We start from the raw sequence: 25,465 nt of genomic DNA, 5'->3' as shown, positions 1-25,465 counted from the left end.
GCCCATGTCCAGCAGTGGACGCAAAGGGCTGGGTGATAATGATGATGAATGTCTTTCCATCGAACTTGTGCTGAATATGTTCTGTAGCTCTCACCTGATTATAGCCCTTTTGAGTAAATCTGGGTCGAGTTTTATGTCATTTAGTGTGTGGTTAGTTAGTATGGACTGTTTTTGTTCAAAAGTCAACAATTTTGGAACAAATTTTGCTGACACTTTCGTTTCATACTCAAAACATTTGAAAAAATATCATGGCATGAACCAATTTATATGCCAACTTCATCAGTGACTTCTCTGAGTGTGATTCGGCCGTCGTTCATAAGCATTTCTGTCATTTTTTTACGTTTTCATCGGTTCTTGATGTGCTGGGGCGTCTGAGGCGTTCATCATCTTCAACGTCTTCACGGTCATCTTGGAAACACTTAGGTATACCACTCATAACCAATTGTTTTTTTTTTCGTATCATGTTTACCATAGGCCTTTGTTTTTCACACACTTTGTTACATGTTATTTCATTTTCTAAGCAAAATTTAATACAAATTCTTTGATCGATTTTTTTAAATAAATGAAAGTCACCGGGATCATAAAAACCGTCGAATCTTAGCGCTCCACAGACAAGGTAAACAATGAATAAAGTAGATGCATGTTCAGAAGGTAAAAGTGGCAAGATAAGTCTTATTGATATCATATCAATTTTATAAAAAATGGGGAAACAAATACATAGTTTAATCTCCCAAATATGAAAAAATGAAATCACTGTTAGCTTATAATAATATGCATCCCTAATTCTGCAAATACAAACACTGCAGACTTTTAGAAACATAAGAAATGTCAAGAGAATTGAATCACGCTGAAAATATACACTATCGTCCTAGAAATCATTGGTTACAGAGAGTTATTGAAAAATTATAGGAGCCCAGTTCAAATGGAGTACAATTAAACAGGTTAAAGCACTTAAAGAGTTGTAAAACTAGTGAAAAAGAAGATAAATGACTTGATACTACCATAGGAAAGGTGAGGAGATAGACCAAAAATGTGATACAGGAAACACATAAAAATAGAGAAAAACCTATAAAAGATGTGGACAAAACTCATTGGAAAGAATGGAGAAAAATAGATGAAAAACGCAAAAAAATGTACTAGAGAGAAAAATACTATTAAAACTCGGAAAGGATTACAGCTTACATGGAAGCTTCATAATTCTAATTCTGATTCTTCATCACAACCCTATATTTATTTTAGAAACCTAAAAGTTTCCAGGTTTGAGTAACTAAAATCTCTAGTATGTAACTCAATGCAAAATCAATCAAGAACATCAATAAAATAAAACAGATATTTTATACTAAAACACTACTTAATATCAAAAATATATGGACTATTGATACCATGGGCAACACAACATGCAGTAATCAGTCCACTGTCTACAAACATATTAGTACAAACAATAACGTGCAAAGATCAAATCATTCATTACAGTTTTATTGTCAAGTATACTGCAAAGAGTTTGTATTTTTCTATTTTAGTGAAGAATTTGAAAAACCAAATTAAAAAGGTATTTGAAAAAGTGAGATACTGCATTGATAACACACTATAGTCTGCACGCTTTTCTGTGAAAATGTGTAAAAGTCTATATAATTCTAATTAAAGCAGCAAATAAAATAGTAACTCTACTAGTAATTACTAACAATTGACTATCTAGTATTCATTGTTAAGGTATTTCTACAAATCTTAATTTTTATTTAAGGGAGATTTGTAAACCATATCAAAAGCACTATTTTGTTGATAACTATTACAGTAATGGACATACTGTGATTAGACTACCTTCATGTTTTAAACCTAACAGTTAATATGGCTCAACTAAAAGGATATATAAGAAGAAATGTGGATCCTAAATTTTCTTCTGCTATTCTTCAGTTAATTGGTAAAGAATTAATCACATCAACAAGTTAAAAAAATGTATTGTCATGTAATAGGAGTGAAAAACCAACACATTTAAGATATTCAAACTTATGAGTGATGACAGTTATAATAGTGATGTTGAGTAAATTAGTGAATGATTTGAATTAAACGTTAATTGAAACAATTATTTACTGTAGTGCTAATTTGTTATTACATTATTTCTCCTTATCACTTTAGATTTTCCAATAAATTTTTCTATTAAAAGAAATTCAGATGATTCCTATATCAGTACTCCTTAGAGATGCCACAATTGTTAAAGCAAACAACAACGACTTTATATAATAATAAGGCACTAACTCAACACACACAAGAAAAAACAAAATACTGTGTGTATCTTGAGAGGATTTAAAGCAAAATAACATAATCAGGACAATCCCTGAATGTTTTAAGTTTTAATTCCCAATATTGCACACTTTATTTCACTGTGATTTAAAAAAAATCAGGGATAAGAATCATCCAAGTGACTTGAATCCTTCAGGGACTGAAATGTTTGCAAAAACTAATTGAAATTGCAACCTGAATACCCTCCTAGAGCATAAAGTTTTAATGAGAAGTCAACAAAGTCACAAGAAGAGACAATAAAGGCAAGAAGAGGAAATAAATTGTATCTATTCTGAAGTTATCATGGCTGCAAATATTCCACAGTACTATATTACTAAAAAAATTACTAGACTAGCAGATTTTATAATTATTGATAATCCATAAAGAAAATAGTAGCACAAGAGGCACATAATAGATTTTAGCAGTTATGGTGTACATTTCCAGATACATCTAATGTAATCTACTTTATATTTATAATTCATAGACCACTTAACGTAAAATATAGTATTGATCAAAGATATACCAATTTATTGCAGTATAAATGACAACATATAGAATGCAAATGAGAGATGTAAAGTTTAAGAATGTGAATATAGCCCTATGTTTTGTGAAATATAACTTGTACAACTCTACATGTTAAAAAACAAATGAATATGTTGATATTATACCAACTTAAAAAATTAACAATTATTATTTTTCTTAAAAAATTATTGAATAGATTTTGATTGTTGTATAATATAATTTATTTATTAATTTGCATAGACAAAAAATGTAATTGTTATCAAATATCAAAAAATATATAAACGCCTATGCTGAAACTTAATAAAAAATCTAGGGACAGTTGGGTTTGCACAATGTATTTGAAAACTTGAGGAAAAACTTCTAATTAAATTATAAACTTTTACATAGTACATAGTATTCTATATATACTTTGTTGACATGTTAACTAAAAGAGTTATGTTGTTCTGCCTCACACATTTTAACACACTTACTGCCTTGTGCAAAACCAACAGACAAATGAAACTTACTCTGGAGCAAAATGTACAATTCTTCTAAATAATCTATTTTAGTATTTATAATATTTATAACAGTTATTTTTGATGCCCATTTTGCTTCAGTTTGTATGCCACAAAATGATGAATGGTTGACAAAATATCTAAAGCTGTAAACTACTCCTGATTTGGGGCCCATCATATATGGGGTTTTTCAATTCATCTGGATCTACTTCAACACAAAATAAGCAAAAAGCTGTTAAGGGCTGGTCCTCTACAGTTTTGTACCAAACTGGTATTCTGCTAAATTGCTGCGAAAATACCTCTCTGTCTCATTGATCTTTACCACTCTTGGAATACTGCCCAGATTTCACAGGAGTCTGGGAAATTTTTTCTTTGAGAGTATTAAATTTTGCTTGCATGACTTTAAGTTGAAGGTGTAAGGAACTACTCAACTGTTTTTGCAGATCTTGAACTTCTAGAAGGTCTTTGCGGAGATTCTGATAATTTGATCTAACTTCCCCTACTGATTTAAGTAGATTATTTACCTCTATTTGTTCACCACTTTCTGCAAAAAATTCACTTTCTATGTTACTAACTTGAACTACTAAAGTATCCATACGTTCATCAGTCTGTTTCATCTAAAAGGAATAATTTGAAAACATAAATTCTCACTAAGGAAAAGGTCAAACAGATTCCATATTTTTACCTTATTTTCCAAATCTTCTACCGCTTGTTCCATTATTAAAATTGAAGTTTATATCAAATGAGTATAGTTGAAATTGTTTAAAAGGATATATATAAACAAATTTATTGTTTATTTTTCATTATCACAGTATTCTAGGGCACTCAATCCCTTGCCACTTTGACATTTCATTTAATCATTTAAATATGTGCAGTATTTAGTCAAATGCCGACGCAAATTGGTATTGGTCAGTTGACACATGTGTACCAATAATATTTATATGTTTTCAAATGGTTGGTTATCATTGGTTAAAAAAATTTAATGAATTATTACTGGAAAGCCACGTTAAGTTGTTTATTTCTGTTTTAAAAATCTTGCACATTTGATTTATATCTTGATCGCAGAATAATAAAGTCTTGATCTTGTAACAAATTCTGCCTTTTTAATTTTTAATAATAAAATATATTGATTTTTTCCTCTAGTAAACTGAGGCACAGAATAATAAGACAATTGTTATTTATTCTGTGACTGAGGTCGATACTAACTTATCAATTAACTTAAATTTGTAAATAGGTATAGCCACGGAATAAGAAACAATTATTTCTTATTCTGTGATGTAGCCTTTTGGCTTTTACATCGACTTAGAATCTAAGTTTTTACCATTGCACTACATCTTCTGAGGTAAAATTTCATAGTAAAGAAGAATCCATATGATTAAAAACAAGGACCTTTTGATTTTGGTGGAGTAAAATACAATTTGTATATTTCTATTGTAATATCTTTGATATTCGCGGGATATTAAAAAAATGTGGCTAACCTGACTTTCAGTCAAATGTCAAGCCATATAACTGTCATTACTGTCATTAATTGTAATTGTATACAAGTTTACATGTAACATCAATCAAAAACAAACAAATTTATATCCACATTTTCCCACAAATTTGGATATTCCCATTTTCCAATGGAAACTTTATAAAATAGTTATTACATGCATGTGGCACCCTTTATTTAATATTTGTGTACTTTAAGTGTAATGGGTATTGCTGTTTATTAGTATCTAAGGACATATTACATAAAAGATGGTTCGAGGTATTTATTATATATATATTTTTAATTAATTTAATGTTTTTCAGGATATCGAAACACACGTTGACAATATCAAGAAATATATTACAAAATTTCGAATTTTTAATTTTTTTAATGTACCAAAATTACTAAATTTTGAATTATTCCTGGTAGTGCAATAAAAGAGGATGAACAACAATTTTGTAAAAAAATCTGCGAAATATCTTTTAATCGCCTACTAAAAAGTTCGGCTTGCATTGTATTTTACTACAATGTTAATTTCATACATATTTCCATTAATTAATGGTAAAGAAATGTAAATGGAACTGGATTAAGACAAGTATATATGTCTCAAAAATATGAATATTTTAACATAACTAATTCAAAATAAAAAATAATTTATTAAAATCAGAGGTGGTTTTATGTGTCAGAACATATATACAAAAAAATGTATGTGTGAAATGAGTTGTGGCATAAGTTAAAGGGATGGGCATATAACCAGCACCTAACTTGCTTTTTAGTTATAGGAACTTTAAATTTATGTGTAGGTTTTATAATTAATAACATAATGTATCCAAAAGAATACAGAAAGATCACAAAGAAAGTACCACTCTAATTAAAAAAAAAAAAAACAATTACCTACAAGAAATGTAATTCTCACTAATAGTTAAGTTGGTCATTAAACTGCAATTAGGATAACATGTAAATGTTGGATCCTTAAACAAAGATAATCTAAATATACAACTATTACTTCTAAATTCTTCTGTTATGGGGTGAAATTGAAGAAAACTATGTAAGCTTCATCTACGGAAATCTTCTGTAAATAATAAAATAGTAAACATATCTTTAGACCTGATCTCATATGGAATATGCATTAGCCGTTGCTGTGCTAATTAAAAAAATTGTAGTATTTTACTACATGTTTTTCTTTTATGTAAATTAAAATAAGGATTTAAATATTAATAATAATAGTGTTAAAATGTGTAAACTACCACTTGATATTGTCAATGTATTCATAAATTACATTTATTACAATAAACAATACAATAACCTTCTGGTTTACATAAAAGTTATTAGTTATTTTCCAGGGTATTGTAATTTTTTTTTCATGAAAAAAATACAATTTTACTTTTCAATGTTGTCTCTTTTTGCTCATTACACTCTTTTGATTATTCTCTCATCTTTGGTTTATCTAACTATTCCCATATATAATCAAACACTTTATGTTCGCTCCAATCTCACAAATTTTAATTCTGCGATCTGCCACAATCCTATTATAGGCTTTTAATGAATTTTGGGATAGTGATCAGCTCTTTAGTTATTTTTTGTTCTCTTTCAAGATGTTACATTCCAAGTATGAATTAGGAGTATGTTTCTTGCTTTCCATAAATTAGTTATTCTCTTCCTCGCATTAGTTGTCAAATTTTCCTACTCCGAGACACAATCTGATTTTGGTGAGCTGTTTGGGCTTATAGTCTAGCAGTGGGGTGCTAACCTAGCTTTAAACATCCTCATCCTTTATACAGTCTTAAAAATTCTTATCTTGCTCTATAGAGCAGGCCTCCACAGCTTCTATCACCTCTTTGTTGAAATAATATTCATGAAATTTTTTCTATTGAGGAAAGATGTGATAGTCAGATGGAGGCAAGTCTTCTAGTGAAAAAGGGAGGATCACTAATTTTTTGCATGTCAATGTGTGATTTGTGTGCAGGGGCATTGTCCTACAAAAGCAAAATGCACTTAGACATCTTGTCATTTTACCCTTTCAATACATATTACTATTAATTATTTTTCTTTTGGTCATCCCTTTTTCTACAGAAAACAAAAGGATGTCTGGTCCCTGGACTATACTAACAGTGATCTTTTTTAGCAATCATAAGACAAAAATCGAATAAGAAGAAACCACTGCCTGTTACTGAAAGTCATAAGCTAACTGAATATTTTAATGTTAGAAAATCGGATAGAAGAACTAAACGAGAGGTTTTAGAAGAGAAGAGCCGACTTATTGAATTTGCTCTAAGAAAAGGAGTAGAAGATGGGTTAGAGGTATGTACATGTAAGATATAAATTTGTTCTTGTGGATCAATGTATTCTTTTCTGGATTATTTTCCAAACCAAAGTTTAGGGGAAAAGGAATGATTTTTTAAACATTGATTAAATTATCAAAATTAGTTTTTTAATCCATCAAAAAAGTTACCATAGAAGCTTTCCAGTTCGTGCATTGCACTTAGTAGTGAGTTTCCACTTTATTTTATCAATTCTGCTCCAATATTGTTTGTTCCAACCACTCTTGTTCAAAATTTGGAAGAATTTTCTAGTTTCTATCTTTTTGTTCATTTTTCTAGTTTATGAAGTTCTTTTTCTGCGTTTTATTTTTTTCCTTCATTTTATTTTTTTCTTTTCCTTTCTCAATAACTTATATTCTCCTTTTGGTTCTTTTTCTCTGTTATGTTGCAACATTATTCATCATACTATTCTGGTGCTGCTCTTTGTTTTTTCTCAATGTCCATTGTCTCTGTTGCAGCTTCTTGTATAATGTTTCTCATGCTTCACCAATATCTTCATGCTTTTGTTGATTTGCTAATTTTATGATTATTGTTCTTCTGTATTCTGTATTTTTGGTGTTATCTTTTAATTTCACCATTTTATATCATTCATTTTTGGATCCTTTTTCTTTTTTGGTGTTAGAGATTCTAGATCTTATTCTACTTTGTACAATTTTGACAATTTATCATGTGTGATTGAACATGATCCATGTTAACTGTGGTGCCATCTAGTGATCTCCATGTCCCTTTGCTTATATTTTTGCTCTGAAAACATGTACTGACAATGATCATGTTAAGCCAAGTATAGTACATCCACTAATAATTTTCCAACATAAACATGTCTCATTCTGGTATCAAAGAGACCGCCTTTCAAATCAAGGTTGTCAGACATATTTCTTAAAATTTCTAAGGTTATATTTAAAAAATATTCTCTATTCTCTATTCGTTATTATTCAATTGCTAGTCAACGAACGACACTCTTAAAAAATAATATGAACATATTCTCAAAATATATATATATATATATATATATAAATTAATTAACTAGGTACTAATATTTCCATGGACTCTTCACTAATGAATTAAAGCAACCGTGAACTTTGTATATATTACTTATATTCTAAGTAATTTTCGAATATTGGCAACATTGTAGTCTGGAGAGAATTTGAACGTTCGACGTTGCCCTGTTGGTGAATTTAGCGGTAATACTTTTATAGATATAATGATCGACTTTTAAGAAATTAGACAACTTTTAAGAATCCAAGTTCTCAAAAACGGTTTCAAGAATTGTATTATTTTTTTCCAAATTTCATTGATTTTATACCTTACCTGGAAACATGAAAAATTGCAGATATATTAATAATGGTATTAAGGTTATATTCACTAATTTTAAACTCATGCATTATGGCAACAGCGAAGGCGCAAAGCCGTAAATTCTAATGAACACCTGGTTATCTGGCCTTTTGCAGAGGCGGAGGCTTATTATAAGGTATAAGTAATATAAGTTATAAGTAATATTATATTTTTCTAGGATGGCATTTTTTAAGATGCATCAACTTCTGTGTTATCAATAAATAATGACAATTATGTTAATGACAGCTCAGAATTAAAAAATAAAGATTTGCACGTACAATCCCAAAGAATAGTTTTAAATATGTATGAGTGTTTGAAAAAAGAAAATATTGGGATGGCTGATAATGCAATTGTTTCGAGAATTCATGTATTAAAAAAATCGGGTATAAGACGATATATACAATTATTAAATTAGGCACAGTTACAGATCATTCCTTAAAACGAAAGCGACCAAATAAAAAATTGGGTAGGATTGACACTGCTGCAAAAGACGTTATTCAGCGAACAGTTTACAATTGATAATGCAATTGTTTCGAGAATTCATGTATTAAAAAAATCGGGTATAAGACGATATATACAATTATTAAATTAGGCACAGTTACAGATCATTCCTTAAAACGAAAGCGACCAAATAAAAAATTGGGTAGGATTGACACTGCTGCAAAAGACGTTATTCAGCGAACAGTTTACAATTTTTACAAAGAAAATAGAGTGCCTACTTTAGAACTGATTAAGAGATCGTGAAAAATTAAGAGATTTCCCTGAATATAATTATATATTCCGCCGAATTCAGTGATTGTTATGGATAATGCGTCGGATCATTCCCGCATATTAAATAAAATACCTAATAATAACACGAAAAAGGACGAAATTTTAAAATTTATGCAACTTAAAAACATCACTGTTCCTAAAAAGATTCCAGTAAAGAAAGAATTAATTAGAATGATCAAAAGTCGGAATTTTAAAAACGAATACGTTATTGACACCATTTGCAGCAGGCACGGCCATACTCTTTTGCGATTACCCTCATACTATTGCATTTTTAATCCAATTGAAATGGTTTGGGGTACCGTAAAAAAACGATTGCGAAAATATAATCAGTCACCAACATTAAGCGCAATGGCCATTGAGAATATTCGAGAAATAATTAGTGGCATTAATAGCGATGTGTGGAAAAATTGCGAAGCTCATGTTGTAAAAATAGAAAACGAATATCCTGTTTTACCGGCAATAGCACCAATAGTTATCCAACCTGGGAACGATTCGACTTCAGAAGACTCTGACGATTCTTTTCAGTCCTTCTAATTAATTTCTTTACAGCTATCGCGATGCATCTTGAACACTAGTATTCATTATTATACAGTGTGTCGCATTTAAGATGAAGACACCTCTATATATCAGCTACTAAAATACATACAGATTTGACATTTTGCACAGTCATACATGATAGTGCACATTTTTTTAAGATAGTCATCTGAAATTTAAATTTAAAACGCGGCTTACTGCGAATCCACAAACAGGGTAAATTTTCGATATTTTGCTTCGCGTTAGAGAAATCGGAAAAACTTATTTGGAAAAGTTGTTCCACTTATTGTAACCGCACATACCAAATTTCATGACAAAATTCGCAATTTTAGTTTTTCAGTATTATTTGTAATCTCGATCCTAAATCTACAATTGGCTGTCTAAAGATGCATCTCGGGACAGCCAACTGTCCGTTTTAGAATCCTGACTACAATTGAAAAGCTTATTTCCAAAGTGTCTTACATCCATATAATGAAATCCATGAAATTACAGATTTTCATACAAATTTAACATACAAATTATACAATTTTACAATTTTCATATGCACTTTTAAATGGTAAATAAGAAGTTGTTTTGGTACATATAACTTTATTCTAGACTTGAAGAAATCTATAAAGTTTAAAAAAAGAAAATTAAAAAAATCGAAATTTTGGATTTAAGACACTTTGGAAATAAGCTCTTCAATTAACGAAAAAAGTAAAAGTGCGAATTTTGACATAAAACTTTGTTATGTAGGGTTATAATAATATTTGGAACATCTTTTCCAAATAACTTTTTCAGATATCTCTAACTCGAAGCAAAATATTGAAGATTCACCCTGTTTGTGCATTAACAGTAGGCCGTGTTTAAAAATTAAATTTCAGTTGACTATCTTAATTGCTGGATAGACAATCTTTTAAAATTTTCTGACAGAATGAGCCATTATTTACAGATAATTGTAAAAAAATATTATGGTTTATGTAAAAACTAAATAATAAGTCCAATATTCTTATAAATCACTAAAATTAACAAGCTTTAATTTGAAAGAATTAATTTGTTATTTATTCGATGTTGTGAGCCCGCTCCCATTTGAAAAAAAAAACTGATTCTGTCCTTTGAAGAGTCCTATTCAAAAATGCCCCGTTTAAACAAATCGAAGGTTGAAGGGTGCCGGACATTTTTGCCGGAAACAATTCAAATTCAAAAGATCACCTTTTTCTGCTACGGAAAATATTGCTCCGATTTCTCACCAAAATCAATGTTGATACTTTAGTTTAGATACTCTTGAATCTCAAAAATACTCATATACATATTTTTCAAGCCTCGAAAATGCATATTAGGTATCGCATTTTTCGGATTTTAAATCGCCTATATCTCCAAAACTATTAACTTTTGAGAAAATGACATAGATCTTATTTAGAATCACCCAAAAACCTAAAAAATATTTTTTGGAGCACAAAAGGTGATATTTTGAATTTGTTTAAAAAATTGTTTAAACAATTTCTGCCCAAAAATTGAGAAATTTTCCTGAATATAATTATGTAAAAATTAATAAAAATTATATGATTTTTCTTGAAATATGCGTTTGATAACTGATCCCTTTTCTTAATTTCCACGCCAATGATCGGCATTGGCATCAAAGAATCTCAAAAGCCGACGCTTGGCAAATTGACAATGGAAAAAGTATAGCTAAGTTTATCAACTCAATGCCATTGTTGTTGAATGCTTCGTAGATGCTGGTTTACCAATAGTAAGTCAGTATTGTTCTTCTTTTTCAATTTTTGCATTGAAGTGTCCATAGAAAATTTAGTACCTTGTAGAATTATTCTTTGATTCTGTCTTCTTTTTCTTCAGTTGGACCATGTACTGTTTCTCGTGTAGTTGTCGTCATTTAATCAGTCTGTTTTTTTTCTTTTAATATTAGTAAAAAATATTTTTTAAATGGTAGGGTTATTATCGCTCCGCCCAACGCCCAACTTGTAGGACTAGGGACTTTTCTGTTAGGTTTACCATACCTTAGATGAAAAAAAGTGCCTTTTGTCCTTTCTCATTGGCGTCACCTAAAGAGTATCACAAGGAGGTGAGAATAGGACTTTCTAGCAGAGACATTTGCATGACTGTTCATTAAATGGGCAGTGATAGGCATTTCTCAGTGTTTTAGAATCATGTACTCTTGGGTCGATAGACTTACATTATTTAATTTTAGGTAAAATATATTAAAGAAAAAGGTAGAGGTGTTTTTGCAACTAGAAATTTTATGAAAGGAGAATTTGTGGTAGAATATAGTGGAGAATTGATTGACATCCAAGAAGCCTATCTGCGAGAAGAAAGATATGAAAAAGATGAAAGTATGGGGTGCTACATGTATTATTTTAAATTTAAGGAACAGCATTACTGGTAAGATTACTACATCACCTGTGGCGCTAGTTTTTATATTGTTTCATTCTTTAAACAATTCTAATGATTTTTTGGTAGTTTCATAATTCTCACAAGGTAATGCTATTTTTTAGTGTAGATGCAACGGAAGAAACTGGCCGACTGGGAAGGTTAGTTAACCATTCCAGGAACGGAAACTTGACTACAAAAACAGTGATGGTTGACGGTGTTCCTAGGCTTATATTGACAGCTAAAAATTATATACGAGATGGTGAAGAGCTTCTATACGATTATGGTGATAGGTCAAAAGAATCATTAGAACACCATCCCTGGCTTGCTTTTTAATGTTGGTACACGAAAGTGTTTTTTAAGAGTACAAATAAAAGAGAAAGCTTGTTTCTCTATTGTCAAAAAGACTTGATTGGTAAATGTTGTGTAAATACAGGTAGGGTGTAATTATTTATTTGGAAAACATAAATCCTGACATTCTAATTTTTCATCCTCTTCTTTTTCTTTAGACTATATTCGTCCTCTGCTGGACATAGGCCTCTTTTATTTGTTTCCATTGATGTCTACTCTTAGCAATTCTGATCCATTGCTTGCCACCTTATATTTGATATCATATTTTTTGATAATTTTCTGTAATATCAAAACTTCACTTCATTTTTTGTTTTGTGGATTGTTCAATTTTCACTGAAAATTTATGCAAAGTTACCTACATCATTACATCAAAAGCTCAACAAAGTGGAACAGATTATTGATTATGTACACTTCTAAAATACTAACACGCATTGCAAAATGTTATAAATAAAACAATTTATTATAATCACATTTTTACCATTCATGATGATCTTACAATCTGCCATTCCATATCTGATTTTCCCTTCTACAATAATGGCTCTGTGTACTCAGGTGTACAACCCTAAATAAAAAAATACTATTAACAAAGTTAGGCAACTCACAACACAAAACACTAACTGAGGAGACTTACCAATTGGCCTTTGTTGAGGCTTAAATTATGGCTTGTTTTAAAAATTTCATTTGCTGAAAACCTCACTAGATTCTTTTTTTTATGTCAACATTTCTTTGCTAGTCATTAGATATCTCAATAGTTTTAGCCACTTGTTCTTAAAAGTACAAGTCTTATATGCAATAAAAAAATGACAATCAGATATTTTTATTTGTCTTTTAAGAATCAGATAAACAGTTTTAAACAAAGTGTTACATTTTTAATATCCTTTTGCAGAGTATTGTTACGATATCGTCGTGGTATTTGGCTTAGAATTAAAGACGTAAAAATAAAAGAATCAAAACATAACCTAAAAAATTCATACTTTTCACTGAATGTATATTTATAATTAAAAAATACATTTTAGTTCTAATAAAAACTTATTTCTATGTGAATACAGAGAGAAATTGAATGTGAAAATACAACAAAAAGATGCTAGTAGCTTTTGGATGGATGACAATCAGACACATGAAGTTGAATCGCAAAGAAATGAAGATAGTAAGAGAGATAAATCAAATCCAGAGAATAAATGTAGTAGTGAAATAATAAGTTATTGAAATAAAACATATCAAGACAAAAGCAGCAAGGAACTAGAGCAAATAAGAAGAGAAGAAGTAATATGATGATGCATAAACAGACAATTACATGTGAGAAAAAGGGATAAACTGGCTATGGAAAATATGTAGAATCGTGGGAAAGACAAAATGTCCTAAAAACTTCCGATCCGAATAACTTAATAGTGCCAATTAAAAGGTTGCCACATAGATTGCAAAAAAAAAGAAGAATACATAATTTGTCTTTGTTTATTTTGCTAAAATGGCTGCAATCATTAAAAATGATAACAAATAACAGACTGACAGAAAGCATATATTGGCATTCATAGACCTGCACCAATACCTTTTTTGTGCACTCCCATTATTCATGATTATTCTTATCTTTTTAAAGTAATTAAGTAAGCAATGTAAGTTAATTTAAACTATTAGTGTGCTATTACCAACAAGTGGTAGGATTTTTTTTGTTGTATGTTTCCAACAATGATTCTGTCAAAATTTTCTGAAACCCAGTGAATCCCAGGACGTCATAATACAGTGTCCTAGCTATGCCTATTATTTTGTGTTTAATTAATGTATAGAAACTTTTATTTAGCTATTAAGATTTACTTATAAAGTACATCATTTATTAAAAAATGTAATTTTTAATAAAACACTTATTATTGTTATAAAATCAAAGAAGAGGTAACAAGCTTATATCAGAGATAGCCTTAAAGATACCACTCTTAAAAAATACTTCAACTAGACTTTTTAGATAAAGAATTCATGATTTGTAGTTTTATATTTACTGTTAATATATTTATTTTTGAGGCTGCGACTGTATTGAATGCTTATGTACTGTATTTTAAATAACTAAAATTTAATAAAAATCGTAAAATATGGTGGATTTTTTTATTTTGCAATAATATCTGGTATTATAACGGTCAACAAGAGACATATTTAGATCTGCTTATTTTCATAACTGTTTTATTTATCCGATACACATACAATTGGGTACACTAGCACACTTCTATCACCATGCCTAAGACTGTACGTAGTAACTCTAAACCGCCCATCCCCATGACTAATATGTCATTGAACAACCTATAGATATATTGGGCAATAAGGCAGGTGTGAATAAGTTATACCTAACTAAAAACCCACGGATTAACTGAGAACATTACATAAAAGCTGCAGCTATGTTTCTAACTATAGGTTTGTTTGAATATGATATACATAGAAACACAAAAATATATACATGTTTTTTACGACGAAATAGGGATATTGTTTGTTGACATTGTAAATTTGATAGGGTATTTTAAAAGACCCCTAGTTGAAGGGCAAGCATTTTAGATTCCAACCATATTATTACTTGTGAAATATTATCCTGTAGTGGGAAAACCGCAGTGATACAAGCATTGTGCCTTCAAACGAGCAATTTGAGAGGAGTACTCCACCAAATACAAGTGAAAATTGAAATGATTGATAATATTAAAAATGTTGTTTGTAATTGTATATGAGGACCGTAGAAGTAAAGGGGTATAAGTTCAATGTAATAGCCATGATTATTTAATGCTAGTTTTTCTTCTCCGGTTTAGTAACTGTAGGCATAATTATTATTATTTCTAACAAAAGCTCATAATTTGATTGACTATTTATTTGAGAGCTATTTTTACGTTGCTAAGTAGCACATGTACCCCTTTACTTCTAAGAAATGCAACATAAAGGTAAAAATCTAAAAAAATGTCATGATTAGTTCGGAATTGTGCTCAATATGTTGGAAATGGCATTCAGAAAGTCGAAGTTGAAGCCAGTATCGGATGGGTAGCACTAGAATTCAGCGGGTCCTACTCCATTAGAGAAAGCTAGATTTTTAGCTTTTGGGCGGCGTATGCCGAGGGGGCGGTAACCTAATAGGTTTTGGTTTACCCTATTAGGTGGTTTTCATAACTGTTTTATTTATCCGATACACATCCGCTAGCACACTTCCATCACCGTGCCTAAGACTGTACATAGTAACTCTAAACTGACTAGGACTCCGCGTACTCGCCCCGCGAGCAATTTGAGAGGAGTACCCTACCAAATGTTTGTAATTGTATATGAGGACCATAGAAGTAAAGGGGTTGTTCAATTTTTTCACATGCGAAAAATCATGTCATTTTTTCGCTGTATTACTAGCTACCATTCTACCACAATTTTACAATTATTTCCCGTTCTCCAACCCTTCCTACTCACATTTTAACCCCACTCCATTAGAAATACAGACAGTTGTAAGATAGCAAAGAAGAAAGACACTCTCTTGCCTGTTGTCTCTCGATGATAACGGACACTCTCTCTTGACTGCTGACTGTTGCTAGAAACAGTCGTTCTCTCTTTCGTCTGCTGAGTCCTACTAGGCAGACGTATAATCTCTCTATCGCTTGGTACAGACTTACCAAGCTTTTTCTCCACTCTAATTATCTCTCTCGCTTATAGTTACGCGAAAAATACCGCAAGTACTATTTTAAATCGTGTACAGACGCAAATGTGCTCTACATCGTGATCTAAGTGTTAATACGCGAAACACGTGTTCAGAAACCGGTAACCGGACAGTTTCCCCGTATGAAGAACAACCGCGACTGAAAGCCTCTAAATACCGCGAGTGTGTGTATGTGCAGCAGAAGAATTGGTAAGACTTTGCATAAACTTAATTTGCTATAATCTGTATAACCTTTTACCACATATCCTAATTTATTTGAACCAGCCCTATGTAATACAGTCCTCATTTACTGAAATTATATTTATAATTTCACATATGTACACCCTTTTTGTACAGGGGTATAAGTGACAAAAAGTAAATATTGAGTAAACGCAGTTTAAAGTTGAGCCTTCACTGTAATTGCCATGATTATTTAATGCTAGTTTTTCTTCTCCGGTTTAGTAACTGTAGGCATTATTATTATTATTTCTAACAAAAGCTCATAATTTGATTGATTATTTATTTGGAAGCTATTTTTAGGTTGCTAAGTAGCACTTGTACCCCTTTACTTCTAAGAAATGCAACATAAAGGTAAAAATGTCTTGATTAGTTCGGAGTTGTGCTCAATAAGTTGGAAATGGCATTCAGAAAGTTGAAGCCAGTATCGGATGGGTAGCACTAGAATTCAGCGGGTCCTACTCCATTAGATAAAGCTAGATTTTTAGCTTTTGGGCGGCGTATGCCGAGGGGGCGGTAACTTAATAGGTTTTGGTTTACCCTATTATTTGCGTCAATGTTTAAAACTTTATACGTAGGGTCCAGGATTGGCGTTTGAAGCAGCCTTTCGTACTACATCAGCTAACACACCTACACAGAAAATTTCCTCATAGAGGTTGTACCATAGTAGCATAGATGGGGGGAGGCTTATATATAATATATATTTTAGAAGACAAGATGATATTTCCTTACATTTACGTGACTCCAATAAGATGATTCCAATTTTGCTAGCATCCTTTAAGTCATGACACTCATCTTTTTCTGTTCTTATGACTTCCTCCTTACGCAAGTGTAAGTCTTTTCTCTCTAAGCTAAAGCTTTTTCTTCTGCCAAACCGTGATTTATTTAAGGTTGAACTGAGTATTAAAAATATTCCTGTAAAAGCTTTCCTTTACAGGTTCTTTCTGTTTTCCCTCCTTATAGAAATCACAATAAAGTTTGTGCATTATTTTCAAATTGGCACTCCTGAGGAAGATACCTCCTATTCGGAGTCTTATTTCTAGTGTAGTGGATTGTGTACCTAGGGAATTTATTAATATGCTCTGTTATGATTTCAATTGCCCTTTCAGAAATTTTGTTCGATGGTGATTTCTTTTGTCTTTTATCTATGCATGCCACGACTGAGAGGACTTTTTTTTAACTTACGTTCAGTTTTTAGGTTACATACTGAACAAATTCCCCTTCGTTGGCTCAGTGAAGATGTTCGTTCAGTTGTAATGGAAACACCAAATAATAGTAGAAGAGTTTATTGATGAGACGTATACTATGGGTGTTGACCCGGGATTACTTTGAGTAGAAACTGATGAAGTTGATCGATGAAGACTATCAAGTTTGTTGAGTGAATATTGATTGAATGCTTCTCTAGGCAAGAGATCTTAGTTTTATATAAGTTTTAATTGGGTCAATATTTTCGCGGACCTCGCGTGATATGTGTATCTAATTTATGTAAATTGTTTAACTTTGTCAGCACTTTTGACTGATGTCCAAATTATATTATTGATAATTGACCAAATGTGTATGTAACCTAATTAACTACGTGTGTGTATTTAATAACAAATAAATTCATTCGGTCTACTGGGTGATAAAATTATACTGTCCAATTTCGGATATGAATTCTGAAGATTTGATATTGGACACATACATTTATGTCCTTTAAAGCTTAAAAAAACGAACTCTTCTTAAAAACACTGTAGTTTAATAACAACAAATTAATATTGCTTTACAGAAGCTATAATAGTACTACCCATCCAAAATGATAACAAACTCAACTAACAGTCTGACACAGGGGTACAAGTGCACTTGTACCTCTTCTCTTCCAAGCCCTACTCGTAGTTGGCTTGGAGGTTAAGTAATTTGCCGCCAGAACGCAGCACCTGTTAGACTTATCACTTAGATTTCTTTACCTCCAAATAGAATAACAGATTTCCAGTTCGGCGTTGCAGTTATCTCAATATTTATAAAAATGTCACTTATCTCTTTTACTTCTATGGTCCTCATATGTAAAGCTGGAAATTCATGCAAATGCAAACATATAATTGGCACATTACGATATATTTTTCGGTAAGTGATTACATAGTGATTTGATAAAAGTAAAAGAACCATTTTGCTATAACTTTATGTTTATAATTCCTTTTTATTACTTACAGGCATACGATGAAAAAATTTGAAAAATTAAGCACGACAGACATCAAGCAACAGTGAGGAATAATAAAAAAACAATTTGTATGAAAGTATGGTGCCAATTAACCAGTCTTTCACATAAAAAAAAACATTGCAAGAAGGGAATTACATACGCGTCTAGCAAAACCAGCAGAGACTGAGACATTGAAGATATTACTCTCCGGAGCAGAAGATTCGGAATTAAGTCTGACTTTAAAAAGTGTGGTTCTTATACATCAAGACACGAAGTTCTATGAGGAAGAAATGCTTCAGATATCTCTATGTCACAGTATTATTGGCAACAATAAAGTTCTACCAGTCTTTGCTGATACATAGGCTACTGACATTGTACTAGAATATGATTTAGCTATATTTTATACAAATAATGTTGAAGTAAGCTACAGTAATTCTGTTGAAATGTGTTTAGCTACGCTAAACCAAACTGGAGAAGCGTGGAAAAACCTGAGGCGACTGAGAGTAACTGTAACTACTTGTTACCATTTATTTACATATAGTAAAAATAAAAACCCAAATTGGCCTCTTAAAGTCAACCAATTATATAAATCCAATTTTAAAGGAAATACTGCAGCATTAGATGGGAAAAAGTATGAATCAGTTGCTTTAAAAATGTATGAAAAAATAACTCAAAGAAAAGTTGGACATTTGGGAATTCTTATCTCATATAATGTACCATGGCTGGCAGTAAAAATGTCGATGGAATTGTTTCAGGAAAATGTTGTGTAGAAATAAAGTGCCCTCTGGCAGGCAAAACAAAATCTGTGCAATTAATTTTACGTGACCTTAAATATTTATGCATAATAGAGGAAATTAATATTAGTTAAAAAAAACCATGTTATGTATTATGGACAAGTAGGTACAATTGCAAATGCTACTTACCGGACTATAAATATGTCATTTTGTACTATTCTGTCCATTCGATAAGTCCATACTTATTATCAAAGTACAATTTGATGTAGAATTTATACAAAACATGTTAAAAGTTTTGGTAGGCGCATATTTTTACGAAGTATTACCAGTTTTATTCCAATTATATAAATAAAAAACTTGTTTTAAAAGATTGTTTTATTTCTTATAGGTACTTTTACTTAGAAAAAATATTTACACTTCCCTACACTCACTTCTGTTAATTTAGATATATACATGATAAACACTGATACCGTCAGTAACAGCTTACAAGTGAAGCAGTAACATCTCCAGAAGATGCCAATCCTTAGTGTTGGCGAAACGTGGAGAACTAATCTCAGAAGACAACGGCCTAACAGCCCGAACAAACAGTTTAACAAGTTAGATATATACAAATATAAATTAATATTTATCATTACTAAGTATTGGTGCAGAAAGGTTAATAATACCTACCTGACATAATATTTATAACAGAGTCCATATAAGGAACTAGATTTAAAGAACTTTAAAGATTTTTAGCCGTTGTATTGTTCTTTCAATGTTTACTCTTGCTCAAGCAATTTCAGCAGTACAAAGAGCATCTTGCATTGATAATTGTTTTCTTTTCCAAAAATGGCGGTCATATTAATTCGATTTTTTTTTTCAATGCATTCATTTTCTATCACAAAGCTCTTATCTACCATTATTGCATCCTCATTTGGTGTCAATTTATCCAATAATCTTGGTTGAATAAAAATTTCTTTGTCTGAGATAGGGCCACCATAAACAGGACTTACAAATGTAATTAAACCAGATGGTGCTATTCCAATCATAACTTTTAATGTGTTGTCCCCTTTGTAGTGAGAATAAGTCATTACACGACACTTGAGGCACTTGCTTTTTTTGTAAAAGTAATTCTGTGCAGTCCAAAATAATGCTTGTTTTAGAAAATTTCTTAAAATTAACTTCTTCTTCCTTTGCCCTATCTGTTTCGGACGTTGGCTATTAACAAGGCTATTTTGACTTTGTTTACGGCACTTCTGAACAGTTCGGTCGATGTTAGTCCGAACCAATGTCACAGGTTATGCATCCAAGAGTGTCGTCTTCTTCCCCGTCCCCTCCTACTGTCAATTCTTCCTTGGACTATTAACTGTAGCAGCCGGTACTTAGTATGCCTCATGACATGTCCGAAGTACTCAAGCTTCCGTTTCTTTACGGTGAAGATTATTTCTTTGCTTTTGCCTATTCTCTGCATTACTTCAACGTTAGTGATGTGGTCTGTCCAGGATATCCGAAGAATACGGCGATATATCCCGGCGATATACGGCGATATATATATTGTTCTATTTTTCGGTTGTTTAATGTCAATTGCATCGGAGGTTGTTGTGTTCTGCTGATGAGCATGCATTTAGTTTTGGTTGTATTGAGTTCTAAACCATATTCTTGACTTGCTGTGTGTATGCTTTGCATGAGTCTTTGAAGCTCGTTGCAGTCATTTGCGATAATAACTGTGTCGTATAATAACTATTGATTACCTCTCCGTTTACTTTGATACCCTCCGAAACTTCTCCCAGTGCTTCTCAAGATTTGTTCAGAGTATATATTGAACAGGAGCGGCGAGAGGACGCATCCCTGTCGTACACCCTTTTTAATATCTATCTTCCCACTGTGTAAGTTGCCCATCTTTATCTCAGCACTTTGGTTCCAATAGAGACTGGTTATTATGCGCAGATCCTTGCCATCAATATGCATCTTCCTGAGCATTTCCATGAGTTTATCATGTTTGACCTTGTCAAACGCCTTGGAGAAGTCGATGAAGCACAAGTGGACGTCCTTGTGCATGTCTCTGCATCTTTGAATTAAAACTTGCAGACTGAAGATCGCCTCTCTTGTGCCCAATGCTCTTCGGAATCCGAACTGTGACTCCGATATATTTGCTTCGCATTTGTTATATATTCTATTGTGTATGATTTTGGTGAAAACTTTGGTAATGTGATTTATCAAGCTTATTAAGCGGTGTTGATCGCAGTGTTTTGCACTTGGTGTTTTAGGTATGGCTACAAAGGTCGATCGAAGGCATTCCTCCGGAATCTCCCCTTTGTCGTAAAAGGTGTTAAAAAGGCCTGTCAGAAAATCGAGGAAGTGGTCATCCGTTTCGCATAGGAGTTTTATGATCTCGCCCTGTATGTTGTCGGGACCTGGTGTTTTGTCGTTTTTTAGCGATGAAATGGCTTTTTCCACTTCAGACCTTAGTATTTTGGGTCCACTGTCGCTCTGCGTTTATCGTTAAAAAGTCGTTCTACGTAATCTTTCTATGTGTCAATGAGCTTCAAGTCGTCTGATATAAGGTTACCGTCTGCGTCTATTAGTGTCGGGTGGGGATTATTGGTTTTCTTTTTAGTTGTTAATTCTTTGATCTTTTTGTGCATGTTGTGGTAGTCATATCTTCTGTCGCACTCTTCGATTTCATCGCATTTCTCCTTCAGCCAGCGTTCCTTCGCTTCCTTTATCTTTGTTTTTATATTGTGACTTGTTTCTTGATACTTCACTTGATTTTTGCATTTGTGTTGTCTTCTTTCTTCCATCATATCAAGGATTTCATCCGTCATCCATTCTTTCTTCTTTACGCGCTCCTGTAACAGAAGTGTCTTGTTTGTCATTTCAACAGCTCTTTTTATTTCTTCCCATTTAGCAACTACGTTTTGTGTGGGTTCACTCAAGTTTCCAATGTTTCTTCTTAAGGATTCCTGTACTTGTTGTTTAATGTTGGGATCCTTTAATTTCCTAATGTTTATCTTGGTTTTGTTAGGCTTCCCTTCTATACGTTTTAGTTTGATTCCGAGTTTACCTACCACTGGGTTGTGATCCGATTGAGCGTCAGCCCCGGGATAGGTTTTCACTGATGTGATTGAGTTTCTGAATCTTTCTGGTATGGCAATGAAGTCGATCTGGTTTCTTACATTTGTTTCTTTCGAGTCTGCTGGCGACTTCCAGGTGTAAAGTCTGCGAGGGGGCAGTTTTAAAAAAGTATTAGTTATCAATAGTTTTTGTTCCTGACAGAAGCGTATGAGACGTTCCCCTCTCTCGTTTCTAGTTCCTAATCCGTGACCGCCCACAACGTTTGACACCTTACCTCTGCCGACCTTTGCATTGAAGTCGCCCATTATTAATGTCACTTCGTTTTTCTTGGTCATTCTCATCAGGGTGTCCAGTTGTTGGTAAAATTCTTCCACAATCTCGTCATCTTTGTCTGCTGTTGGCGCGTATACTTGTATGAAATTTAGATCGAGTGGATATGCTTTCAGCTGAAGGAGTAACATTCTGTCTGAGAAGGGAGTGTATGCTTTTACTACACTTTTTATAGATGGGGACACGATTACGCCTACTCCATTTCTGTGTGTCTTTGTGACATTTCCGGAGTAGTAGATTGTGTGGTTTCGAATTGTACATTGCCCAGAATTAGGCCACCGAGTTTCACTGACGCCTAGTATATTAATGCCTAGTCTTTCCATCTCTTTGACGATATTGTGCGCTCTGCCGCTTTCATACATGGTTCGCACATTCCATGTAGCAATCTTTATCTATTAATAAAACTAACAGGTATTCTATTTTGAATCTCTTCTTTTCCTGGTCAGGGGATTGCAGGTTTTAATACTTCAGAAAGAACTTCCACCGTTATATAAAAATAATTTCTGCATTTGTTTGCCGAGACACCAAATATAATAAAGGCAAAGAAAAGCAAACACTAGAACAATAAGTTATTTTAGCTAAAGCAATAATGGTTTCGATTTTTTGTTTTCTAACAAACTAGCAGCTTCACAAATTTGTTCCATCAAATTTAGAGTGTATTCCAGTGAATGCATTTAAATCGCGATTTGTTTGTATCAAATCATACAAAGTAACTTTTTTGCCTTCACTTAATACAGATGGGGTCACTTGGAAAGCCTTCTCTTCTGTGCTGATTTTCGAGTGATCCCCTTGTAACTCTGGACTATTTCGGATAGCTTCTAAAACTGCACTAATCGCTGTACCTGTGTTAATCTAGATTTCATCTTTCGTAATTGTTGACGTTGTTGGATCTGAGTCAATCATTACATCTTTTGAAATAGATACTGTACCTACTAGACACATGCCTTTGTGTTGCTCGTTTTGATCTTTCTTCTCGAGATGATCTTTGTGAAGAGGACAACACTTTGTCCGAAGATCGAATAGGTAGATTCTCAGATGGAATGGAATCGTTTTTAAAAATCGTCGGAGTATATTTTTTCAGTATATGCGTAGCAATTTCGGAATTTTCGTAAAAGTTTACTAAGCCCTTTACTAAATCTCTTGCCCACCCTTCCCGTAAGTTTCCGCTCTTTCCTTCACCATCAGTTGGATGGTTAACACACCCTAGATCACTTAAATGGTCAACGTTGATGTTGTTTTGTATGCACGTGCTACATTTACTAGTGCTTTTCTTTGGGCTTTCTCGAGCATTTTCCTATATTTCTTGATGTTCAGTACTTCTTGCCATATCGGTGCCGCGTAGAGTGGAACAATTCCGTTAGAATTCTCCTTTTGCGGTCAATGGTCCTCCTAAACTGGGCATCATCCTTATCAGCCCCGAAGTCCTCTCTTCTGCCTTGCGGACGACGTATCTAGGACTAGTCTTTTGATATTCAAAATCTATTAACATCTTTTGGTCTAAAAGTAACTATAAACGATTATACTAAAATCACATCCCAGTCCAGTAGTTGCACCTTGTTTTTCTGACCATCGAGCTTAATTTTTATTTATTGACTCTGAACATAACTCTGTTGACACTAATCAAACATTTCAACGGTTTATTACTTCCTCTGGTTTACAGAAGCTTAAACGTGCACTAGCTAGTACAAAGATGGACTTTTTCTATGATAATAATGACCCTGATTTCTTGACAATCTTTCTTACCAAAACTTATAACGGCTTAATATTAAAGCATTTTCCACTAAAAAATTACGAGAAACTGCTGAAAAAATACCCGTGCAATGGTTTAATAATGAAGAGTCTTAGAGATCTAATCTTTATTTTATTAAACACATTGCAGATGCCACTAAGAATCCCGATTTGTTCAAAGTATACAAACAACAAAAATTTGAATGTAATCGGCAATTACAAAGTACTAAAAAGTCAGCTTACTGTAATTTTATTACTAATTCCAATAATAAACCTAGAGACTGCTGGAAAATAGTAAATTTCGGAAGAAGCAACACAAGATCTAGTTCGGTAGGTACAATCTGATCTACCTCCAAACGAAAATCAATTTTTTACTACAATTGCAGAGAATATAATTACATCTCATCCCACTATTAATGTCGATGTCTTCAATTATAGAAATTATTCTTTTCCGAACAAGTCCTTTTTTTTCGTCCCGTTGTGGAAGAAGAGGTCTCTCAAATAATTAAGTTTCTTAGTAATTCTAATTGTAGGGACGTTCACACGTTGTAGGGACGTTTTGACTGCGTTTTACACGACATTTTGCTCCACAAATTAATTTACTATGGAATCAGAGGTATCCCTCTTAATTTTACAACCACCGAACGTTGTTATAACTTCTTATCTATGTGGCAGACACCGGGCGGTAGTGTCTAAAGGTCATCTCTCCGATTTTCTATCCGTAAAACAACGAGTCCCACAAGGTTCGGTCTTAGGATCTTTTTTGTTTATTATTTATGTCAACTATTTGCCTAAATTCATATCTCCGTACAAATCCGTACAATTCGCAGATAATACGACATATGTTATATCAGGAAAAAATAATGACGATTTAAAAATGTCTTATGATGAAGTCTCTACTAAATCTAGCACATGGTTTGCTGCAAACAAACTAAAACTTAACTCTGATAAAATGCAAAATTTGGTTATATCTGCAAGGTAATTTACATAATGATCCAGATAACAAATAAACTGTTAAACTATTGGGAATAACAATAAATAGTCGACTGAACTGGTCGGCTCATATCTCACAACTAAAGAAAAAGCTATCAAGTTCATTATTTGTTATTCGCCAATTAGAAAGGGTTGTCAACTT

The 25,465-nt window shown here is 32.4% G+C and overlaps 2 protein-coding genes across 2 annotated transcripts; one reads left to right on the top strand and one right to left on the bottom strand.

Annotated features, from left to right (window-relative positions):
- Window positions 1-1,255: 1,255 nt before the first annotated feature.
- Window positions 1,256-4,174, bottom strand: LOC140441100 (uncharacterized). Its single transcript, XM_072531539.1, has 2 exons — window positions 3,979-4,174; window positions 1,256-3,910 (listed from the first exon to the last, which is right to left on the bottom strand). The coding sequence occupies exons 1-2, from the start codon at window positions 4,009-4,011 to the stop codon at window positions 3,602-3,604; spliced, it is 342 nt and encodes a 113-aa protein (XP_072387640.1). The 5' UTR covers window positions 4,012-4,174; the 3' UTR covers window positions 1,256-3,601.
- A 636-nt stretch (window positions 4,175-4,810) lies between these two features.
- LOC140441099 (N-lysine methyltransferase KMT5A-A-like) lies at window positions 4,811-14,518 on the top strand. Its single transcript, XM_072531538.1, has 4 exons — window positions 4,811-5,043; window positions 6,890-7,065; window positions 11,908-12,098; window positions 12,212-14,518. The coding sequence occupies exons 1-4, from the start codon at window positions 5,034-5,036 to the stop codon at window positions 12,420-12,422; spliced, it is 588 nt and encodes a 195-aa protein (XP_072387639.1). The 5' UTR covers window positions 4,811-5,033; the 3' UTR covers window positions 12,423-14,518.
- Window positions 14,519-25,465: the final 10,947 nt, after the last annotated feature.

Source organism: Diabrotica undecimpunctata, chromosome 5 (genome assembly GCF_040954645.1).
Source record: "Diabrotica undecimpunctata isolate CICGRU chromosome 5, icDiaUnde3, whole genome shotgun sequence".
NCBI lineage: Eukaryota > Metazoa > Arthropoda > Insecta > Coleoptera > Chrysomelidae > Diabrotica > Diabrotica undecimpunctata.
Note: the sequence above shows the minus strand (reverse complement) of the source record. Positions and strands in the feature narration are given on the sequence as shown.